The sequence below is a fragment of the Lissotriton helveticus genome, chromosome 8 (assembly GCF_964261635.1).
Source record: "Lissotriton helveticus chromosome 8, aLisHel1.1, whole genome shotgun sequence".
Taxonomy (NCBI): Eukaryota; Metazoa; Chordata; class Amphibia; order Caudata; family Salamandridae; genus Lissotriton; species Lissotriton helveticus.
In genome coordinates, this window is record NC_136069.1 from 1,136,054,154 (window position 1) to 1,136,064,438 (window position 10,285).

Genomic DNA, 10,285 nt, shown 5'->3' on the forward strand with positions numbered 1-10,285 from the left:
ATGGTCCCTGCAGGGCCTCAGAAACCCGTGCTGTGGACGGGCAGTTTCGTTAAGGCTTTTGCTGTGTGTGCAGTGCTCCTACAGTCTATGTAATGGAAACACTCCTTAGCTTAACTGATACAACTGCTGGGCCACTAAATGCGGAGGGCCTTATTTATGAGCCCCTGGGTCACATTTACACGGCAAATGTGTCACTTTTTGTGACGCTGCAGAAGCGTAAATAATGCACCACGTTGCGCCATATTTATGAAGTGCTGCATCAGGTATAATGTATGGAGGGTGGGCGTTCCCCCACTTCAAAGCCTCGTAGAAGGGGCGCATTGAAATCTATAAGATTTCAGTGCACCACTTCTAGGAAGCCATTGCGTCAAAACCTTATGCCTGCCATGACGCAGGCAAGCCCCATGTGAAAGGACACATTGCTGGAGTTATGTCTGTTTTCAGACACACCCCAGCAATGGGCGACTTTTGTGCCTACAGATACGTCAGTAATACTGACGAATCTGTAACTCTTGCGACATGATGCGCCATACGGTAAGTACAGCCCATCCTTGAGAGCGCACTGAGAGGTGTTGCATCGCTGCTTTGTCGCAGCGATGCAACACTTCCCATAAATGAGGCCTAGAGTTTATTAAAGAGACTGATCAACAATGAATGGGTGGAGCCAGATCTCACTCTACTAACCATTTTTTCTCTTTTCGCGGTATGGCATTGTATCTGGTTTACAGCTAAAACTGTCTCTAGCAAGGCCTAAAAACATCAGAAACATTAAAAAAGTTTTTCAAATAATCTTTTAAATGAAGATATGGTTCGAAAGGCAATATACAAAGGCCACTTCTGCCACACCTTACTTGGCAACACAGAAGAGAAAAGTAGGAGGAAACACATGGAGGAGAAGGGACAAATGAAAGATACAAAGAAGAAAAACAAAGAGCCCGAGGGTGGGTATCTGAAGAACTGAAAGAACAGTAGTCGGTGGCTAGGGAATGATGGAGCACATTTAAACACATGACAAAGAAAAATGAACCATAAAGCAAATATAAGACAATGAAAGGCAGATACGTTGTAATAGATACGGATACATGTGTGAGTCACACAGATGTGAAAATATAAGATGAACAGTTGAATTTTACTCAGTCTGAAGTGAAGGTTTTTTAAATATATTAGCGCGATTTAGAAAGAGTAGCAGTAACTAAAGAACGAAAGTACAAGTGTGTTAAACAAAAGTTTCATAGCGGGAAAAGGAAAAATGAGGTCTGATTTTAAAGATATTGTACAGAAGGAGACATCAGACTTTAGAGAATGAGGGAATCTGGTCCCCAAAATTAAGAGAGGAGTTGAATTCACACACTCGTTTCAGAGGTACATACATGGATACATATCATTTACATGTTTGCATATTTAAATATGAACTTTGAGCTTCCTCAATACTGATAGCGATAAAGTGCCAACATGTTGACAACAGAAACACAATTTACGCCAACAATATGACCATAATAAAATCCTAACCAATACTCACCAATCTTTGCATAGGAGGCTAGAATAATCCAAAGTGTGATTTCGTATGGAATCTGCACGAAATTGTAGTCCACGGTGAAGGCATGGTACCTTTCGTCCCTCCCAGAGTCACCAGGAGCCGGGGGACTTGATGAAGATGCATTTCCGAAGCTAACAGCAGCTGTACACCCCAAGAAGGCGAGCAAAGGCAGCAAACCAAAAACACTTAACTCCATGACCGTCCGGTTAGTTTACCAGACACGGGCTCAGCCTCATTTATCCTTTCTCGCTCCGTCCAGTTAAACCTCACCCAGCTGCATTCCTCACTTTCAGAAGAGACACAACTTGTAGAAATCGCATTTGACCGAAAGTGAGGCCATTACGACCGGCTTTTTGGCCTACGTCAGAAACTAAAAATCGAAAATCAAAATCAAAGCACACGCCCAGACCCAGCCTTCAACAGCCAATGTCAAACAAAACCATTGACAGCGAGCCTTGTTTCGCACAAGAGTTTGCTTAAGATATGACTCAGGTTGCTTAAAAAAAAAAGTCTCACTTATTATCAGAAGATAAATATTGTTACTATGACGCTACCTCCCTCTATTGGCTTCCCCATGTAACGTGGCAACAGCGGTGTGTTTAGAGGGGTCGAAAACATGGACTACAATGAACAGGTAAAGAAAGAAAAGATGCGAGAGAATTGTCCTTGAGTTTACCTCAAGTGCTAGCAGCGCTTAGGTGGCAACGAGGACACCTAGTGGTCAGCGTTCATGACATTAGGAGAAAGTCACTTTTGAAAGCTGACTTCCATCCAGTATAACAAACACCAAAACCAGCAGTTCCTACACACGACCCAGAACCTACAAACATAAGAAACATGCAGAAGATTCGAACTTTTCTATAACTACCAAGAAAGTGCAAAAAATAAGCTTGTTGCCATAAATATCTCTTCCGCCTATAGCGATACAGCTAGAAAAGCAGAGAAAAAGAAAGGAAAGCACGTTTTGCTTTGTTCGTTGAACTGCTGCTTTAATTATGCTCCATAACCTGACAGGCCTTTCCCCTCGGTTGCTGGTGCTGGAAGCAGGCCTTGTGATAAAACTCAACTGTAATAGGATATTATATTTGAGTTCTGATGTTTTTATACAGGGATTGCAGAATCTCATTGTTGGAAAGTGAATTATTAGTGGGGCAAATGTATATCTGCGATATGCAATAAGACCACTAACAAGGTGGAGGGCTCTGAATCGGTCTTAGAAAACTATTCCCATGCTCAAATCTTGGTAGCTTGGCTGTGAGCAAACAGACTTACCTTCAAAGACAGGTATGCAAACCATTTAAAAACACAAATTTAGTAAATAATAATACACAACACACAATGCAAATCCAAAACCAATTTATAAAAATAGAAACTATGTTTATATTTAAAATGACCTGAAAACAAGAAAAATCCAATGTAGGGAACCGGAGATATGAATTTTTGAAGATTTAGTACTATATAGCACATAGAAACCTATAGCGCCCACTGGGACATCTGGTCACGCTAGACCCCTCGCAGTATCTCTCAGTCAAAGTTTATACCTTTGGACTTAGAAACTTTGCTGGAGCTTTTCTTCCCAGGGTTCCTCGAAGATCCCAATCAGTCCGGATCCAGTGAGGGTTTGCCGGCTTGTCTTGCGATGAGCTCCAAGTCTAACGTATGTAAGTCAGCAACGCTTTCCCTACTGTTGCACTCTCTGGAGTGGGAATAGCAATTTTTACCTCTACGCTATCCAACGCTTTCCCTACTGTTGCACTCACTGGAGTGGGAATAGTAATTTTTCCCCTCCCACTATCCAACGCTTTCCCTACTGTTGCACTCTCTGGAGTGGGAATAGTAAATTTTACCCCTACGCTATCCAACGCTTTTCCTAAGGTTGCACTCTCTGGAGTGGGAATAGTAATTTTTACCCTCCCACTATCCAATGCTTTCCATACTGTTGCACTATCTGGAGTGGGAATAGTCATTTTTACCCCTACGCTATCCAACGCTTTACCTACTGTTGCACTCTCTGGAGTGTGAATAGTCATTTTTCCCCCTACGCTATCCAACGCTTTCCCTACTGTTGCACTCACTGGAGTGGGAATAGTAACTTTTTACCCTCCCGCTACCCAACGCTTTCTCTACTGTTGCACTCTCTGGAGTGGAAATAGTAATTTTTTACCCTACGCTATCCAACGCTTTCCCTACTGTTACACTTTTTGGAGTGGGAATAGTAATTTTTACCCTCCCGCTATCCAACGCTTTCCCTACCGTTGCACTCTCTGGAGTGGGAATAGTAATTTTTACCCCTACGCTATCCAACGCGTTCCCTAATGTTGCACTTTTTGGAGTGGGAATAGTAATTTTTACCCTCCCGCTATCCAACGCTTTCCCTACTGTTGCACTCTCTGGAGTGGGAATAGTAATTTTTACCCCTACGCTTTCTCTACTGTTGCACTCACTGGAGTGGTAATAGTACATTTTACCCTTTCCGCTATCCTACGGTAAAAATATTTTATATTTTTTATTAATATTACGTTCATATATATTTATATATGTATTAATAAATCAATTTGTATGTTTTTTTTAAGTTACATTAATTATTTATTACTTTTAAGGTTATTTAAGTATTTTAAGTATGTTTAAGTTAATTATATTTATTATTTCATTAATTTTTAATTACTTTAAAGCATTTTAAAAAAATGAGATTTTGACTATCTATATTTTTTACAACGATATGTTTGATTCGATATTTTTGTACTTACCTCTTTGGAGATAGGAAGTCAATATTTTTGTATTCTATATTTTTTACTCGATATTTAGGTAGTTCTTTATTTGTGTCATCGATATTGTTTCAGTGATCCGCGTTAACCGTATGTATATTTGATAGACACACACATTAGGTGTGCTTTCTACTTTTTCTACCTTAATCTAGGTTTAATCACAGGAGTTTTTTTTTTTTTTTCCCGGGGAACTTTGTACTCTCTTTGTGTTACTTATTAATCACAGGAGTGGCATACATGGGGCTGGCCCTCATGTTGTCCTGAAGAAGAGGTGTAGGGGACACCTTGAAACATGTCAACAGGATATTAGGGACTATGACCACATAATAGTTATATTTCCTTTATCTCCCCCTTTTTAATGTACCAACTAGGAGCAGGAATAACAATTTAGCTTACTAGCTAGGTATTTTTAATTAGCATTAATCACCACTCCACCACACACTGCACTACACATAGTTTCACAAAACCAATGCTCCTACGTATCCTTCGAAAGTCCCAGCACGCCCCAAGCAGTAGATGCTTGGGATGGCCCCAATGATGAAGCATGTCACCTAAGGGCAACCTTTGGTGAGTGAGGGGACTCAAAAATAAAAAATTTCTTTTCTGATAAAGCGCACCCAAATTGGGAAAACCCACAATTTCTCCTTGGCTAGGTTCCCACGATCCATCATATATGGATTTTTGTGTTGTACTTTAAAGTTTAGGAGGCTGATCCTAGCTGTATCCTCCTTCTCCCTCCTTTTTGATAGCCATTTGTAAATAGTCAACCATGATTCTGAAAACTCATCTATTCGCAAAAACGTGCTGATCCACCCTATAGCTTGCCACAGTAACCAGTCAAAGCGCTGCGAGGCCTCCGGGTAGTTACGCGCTATATAAGTGCAATTTTTCATTTCATTTTCATTTCATGATTCAATGAACAGACAAAATACAGTTCTCAAACGGAGATTGTGATCATCAAGTATACGTAATATAAATTCACGAATAATTAAGCCTGGGATGGGCAATTGCTTCAACTTATAATTATCACAGTTTAGATCACAATAAATTATTAATAATTCATCGTATTACTGTTTGTACTGTTTACTGTTCATTTGAGTTTCTTGTTATTGATTAAGCCCTGGATGCTCATTGCCATTTCACGGTTTATAATATTAATTACATTAAAGTGGAAATAACAAAAAGAGACATGGTTTAATACATATATACACATAATCCTTTTGTTTGATAGTGGGCATATAACTCGGAATTACCAAGGTTCTTCAACCCAGATGAACGGCTAGCTCTTCCTCAGTATTTAAACCCCCTGGGGTCTTGGTCTGGAGATCGATTATGTATCTTGACTCCAGTCTCGACAGACTGAGCTCCCTGTTCCCTCTTCTTTCATGCTGCGCAACATAATCAATACAAAAGAATTTTAACAAATTTCTGTTGCTTGAGTGCAGTTCAGCAAAGTGCCTGGCAATTGGGTATGTTGGATCTTTCTTTTCAATAGCCCTGGCATGTTCAAGAATTCTGTTTTAAGTTGGAATAATTGTACTTCCTATGCACATTAAATTGCATTGACATAGCAAAACGTACACACAGAATGTGGTATTACACGTAAGAAATGCATTAATCTTTCTCTGTGTGTCTGATCCTGGTAATTTATATTTTAGTTTCTTAAGGAACAGAGAGCTCAGCTCTGACCAAGTTTGTGAAGGTATGCATGCATGTGTAGCTGCTTTTACCTGGTGACATGTTACATAAAAATAAACATACAAATACTTGAATATCTGTGTTTCAAACAGCACACTCTGTAAATTTGTGTACAAGAAGGCGTATGTATTTCTTTCTGCTCCTAATACAGGGCACATGCATATTCAATAGTACATTTGAAAGGGTCTTAACACCTATATACATAAGACATGTCTGCCTGAGCAACCGAATGACAGAGCAGAACTAAGATATGTTCTCCTAGAGGTGATGCAACCCCACTTTTTAAGCTACCATCTACAGATCCATAACACATGTGAGAATACATGTACAAGTAGACATATACCTCAGCCACAAGAGCAGGCAGACCATTAAACGTGACAGCTTGCACTTCCTATTTCAATATGGAAACAGGAGAGAAAAGTACAGAAAGAAGCAAGAGAATTGCAGAAAAAACTAGAGAGGTGCAGAAAGAGAATGAAATGTGGGGGTTTCAGAACATTTTCTGCATCTACAAGCTTTACACTTACCGCGAGGGAAAACATGGCAGCCGCTGGTTAAGGAGATGCGCGCGTCTGATACGGATCCCTCCCCAGTCCCTGAAAAAGATGGCATAACGACAGTTTTTGTACCCAGTCCTTACCGGCTACCGATGTAGAGAGTCTCCCGGCGGTCCTGTGTTGAGGGGAAGTGTGAGCTGAGTGGTTTAGAGCTCTCCCTCGTTTGCGCCGGCTGCTCCTGATGTGGCGCGGGCTCAATGTGTGTGAGCCTGGTACCGCCCCCCTCCCTTCTCCCGTGGTGGAAAAAAGCATCCGTGGAGCTTCGGCGCGGCCGCAGTGCGGCAGCCCGCGGTCTCCTAAGAGGCCGCCAAAGCAAAGCTGATGAGAGGAAGGCAACGATACATTCTTTTTTTGACAGTGTTCACCCCGCGGAGCGTACAGCACCGGAGCTTGAGACCGAGGGAAGCAGCGCTAGTGACATAGCGTCGGCGGTCTGTGGTCCTCCAGAAACCTCGGCATCTGACAGTAAGGAGTGGGAACGGGGAGGAGGAGGTGGAGGACGAGGCTCGAAAACTACAAACCACACTACCAGTACTCCTGGTAAAAGAGCAAAAGGCAGGAGGAGGGGAAGGGGGTCAAAGAGTAATTCCACTGCTGATAAATACGGTAGAGGTAAGAAAGTGTTCCCAAACGGTGCACGAAACCTCAATCCAGTGAAGGACTGCAGAGTGGGGGCAGAGGGGGCAGTTGAAGCTGCAGTGGAGGAAGACCCTGAAATAACCGCTGCTGGGGCTATTCAAGAGCATATCATTAGAGAGGAGGCCACTTACCCTATACCCAGTAGCAGTGCCAGATTAAACACCCAGGCTGGGGGCAAAAGAAGAACAAAGGGGGCATTAAAGAGTGCAACACGAATTACACCATCACTGCGCTCCTTTTTTCTTCCCCAAGTCATTGACATTCAACAAAGTCAATGCCAACAGATAACCACAGGGGTTATATTTGCAAAGAGAAAAAGGATTTTGACTCACAGGGAATACTTGCGCTCCGCTCAGTTGCTGACTACCTGTATGGTTAAGACCATTCTTTGGTGGTGCTATAGGAAAAGGGGAACCCTTTCAACCCTTATGTAGGTATTGTATCGCAACACCTAATAACCATAAAACACGAGCTCCTATGCACACACAATATTATTTATACTGTATAGTATTGTGAACATTCATTCATTTAATCTAAACATGAAATCAGTTTCCACTTCTTCTTGTATGATCAAATTTTTCTTTTTATTGCTCAAGCACAATCACGCCAGCCGACACGTGTTTCGTCAGAGTGCAGATTGCTCTGACTCTTCAGGGCTTAATGCTAATGTTGGCGCGTGTTGCAGTTCCACTTAACCGGTGATAATTCCAACCCAGTAAGGGTATCTTGTATAGTCACTTGTAACTCGGATCAACAATCATTTCCTCCTCGATGTGCGAAAAATAGCTGTAGCGGTGTGTCCAGGAAACAGGATAAGAAGGAGGATAAACTGCCAGTGTATAGTTACATGTAGTCCACACTCAGCGAGATAGATCTCGTGTGAGTTAAAATCGTAGCCGAAACAAACTGGTAAGTATGAAAGTCCCTGGACCTCCTATTCCGCAAGGCCGCGAATCCGGCGTTCCACTATCGATGGCGTGGTTGGAGGTACTCCTGTCAACAATGAGGGAGGAGATCAAGAGTGGATTTGCGGAATCTAAGAGCAATCAAAACGAGATCAGGGCAGTGTGTGAGACACTCAAAAAGAAAGTGGATGGCCTCTATGCTTGGAAGGAACAGTGGGGGAATTAAAAGCCAGCCTTGAGTCCGCAGAGATTAAGATTCAGTGCCTCCGGAGAGATGGAGATGCAATGAAGGAGAGGGTCGAGTCCCTGGAGAAATATTCTAGGAGAAACAATCTTAGACTCCTGAAGGTCCCTGAAGGGAAGGAGGGAGGTTAAATTAAGGCCTATGTAGTGTCTCTATTAAAAAATGCCCTCAACTTAGATGAGACAACAGAGGACCTAGAAAAGGATATCCAGAGGATACATAGAGACCCTTTTTGCCTCAACCCCGGGAGAGTGAAACCAAGGAAAATCCTAGTGAATTTCCTCAGATATAGCATAAAAGTAAAAATTTTGAATCTTGCACTAAAGACAAAATCACTAAAGGCACAAGATTTTTCCTTTGAAGTCCGATCTGACCTGTCAAAAACCACCTTAGACAGGCAGTGGGAACTCGGCCAAAAAATGGAGAAGTTTAGGGCCATGGGGGCTACTGTACAGATGAGGTTCCCTGCATTCCTGAGGGTGATATATAACAATAAGATGCATAACATCCGCTCCCCTCTTGAAGCAGATGAATTATTAGCTTCCATCAGTGATCACACACAAGGGAGACACTAAGGCCTTTCTTTTCACTTCCAGAGCAACCCCCCCAGGTAGATAGTTTCATATGTATTCTATTTCCACCCCATACATGTAACTCCAATTAGTGGGAAATCACTAAAAGTAACAGAATGTAACAGAGGATAAAAATAGGGAAAAAAAACTAAAAATCAACCAAAGACCAATTAAAATGACACAAAAGTAGGAAATATAAAAAGTTAACAATAAAACAATAAACAAAAAAAAAAAACTAAAAAAAACTTTTGTATTAATGTCATGTCACAACGGGGGGAGGCGGGACTCTGCGCCTGGCAGTACACACTCATATCTTATAAATCAATCAAGCCTTTTCAGCCTAAAATGAATCTATACAGCCGGTTATTATTATTAATACTTCTGCGTTAGAAGGCAGGGCAGGGGTAGAAGGTCTGTTTGAAGACGCAAATCTGGCTATTCATCTGGCCAGAGTAAGTAAGGGTGGGTTTTCCAAGGGAGGGGTGGGGGGGAGGGGTAGGGGGGAAAAATAAGTCCTTGTAAACCAGTTCTTGTCCCATTTGTTTTAAACCATTACTTTTTTAAATGCGGTGCATTGGAGTCTCGAGGAGATGGTGGCCCATTAGGCCACCATAAGGCGAATTGGAGAGATGGGGTAGGAAAGAGCCATGATTGGGTTGCAATTTCTAACCTGGAATGTCAATGGCCTGCGTGTAAGGGGTAGGAGACATAGAATCATACAATATCTGAGAGACTCCCCCGCGCAGGTCATTGTCATTCAGGAGACTCACTTATTCAAACATGAGATGAACGATATGCTGAAAAGGCTTAAGTGGGTAGACAAGTTTTTATGCACAGACCACAACACAAATATACGCGGGATCCTCATTATTTTTAAAAAACAGGCTAAAGCTCAGATCATAGAGTTCCAGGAGGATCTCAGTGGGAGATGGCTCATTTCCAAAGTATGGCTAGATGGCAGGCCATTCACCTTGGTGGGCTACTATGGCCCCAACCTTGGTGACCCTTCACACCTGAACAGATTTCAGAGATATCTGATCTCTTCCCAAGACCCGGTGATATGGGTAGGAGATTTTAATCTCGTTCTAAATCCCACCTTAGATAAGTCCCCCAATTCCAGAGTATTGACGCACTCCAAATCCAGGCAAACCCTCATATCAATTATGACAACCTTGGGACTTGCGGATGTATGGAGAGAGAGAGTGGGTCACACTCTGGGGGTTTCTTTTCAAAACCTCAAATATAATCATAAATCGAGAATTGATTACGCTCTTTTTAGTTACATCCTCAAAGATGCCCTGAAGGACCTGGTTTATCTTCCCTCCCATTTATCAGATCACTCTGCCATCCTCTTTACTTTAACTCTTT

At 42.0% G+C, this 10,285-nt stretch overlaps 1 protein-coding gene across 1 annotated transcript in view; it reads right to left on the bottom strand.

The window, feature by feature from the left end:
- LOC144773148 (sodium/hydrogen exchanger 4-like) overlaps positions 1-1,984 on the bottom strand; it is a 527,634-nt gene extending 525,650 nt beyond the window's left edge. Inside the window, exon 1 of the mRNA XM_078658005.1 lies at positions 1,520-1,984. Coding sequence (XP_078514131.1) covers positions 1,520-1,733 — 214 coding nt within the window. The 5' untranslated portion in view covers positions 1,734-1,984. The remainder of the gene's footprint in view (positions 1-1,519) is intronic.
- Between the last annotated feature and the right edge of the window lie 8,301 nt (positions 1,985-10,285).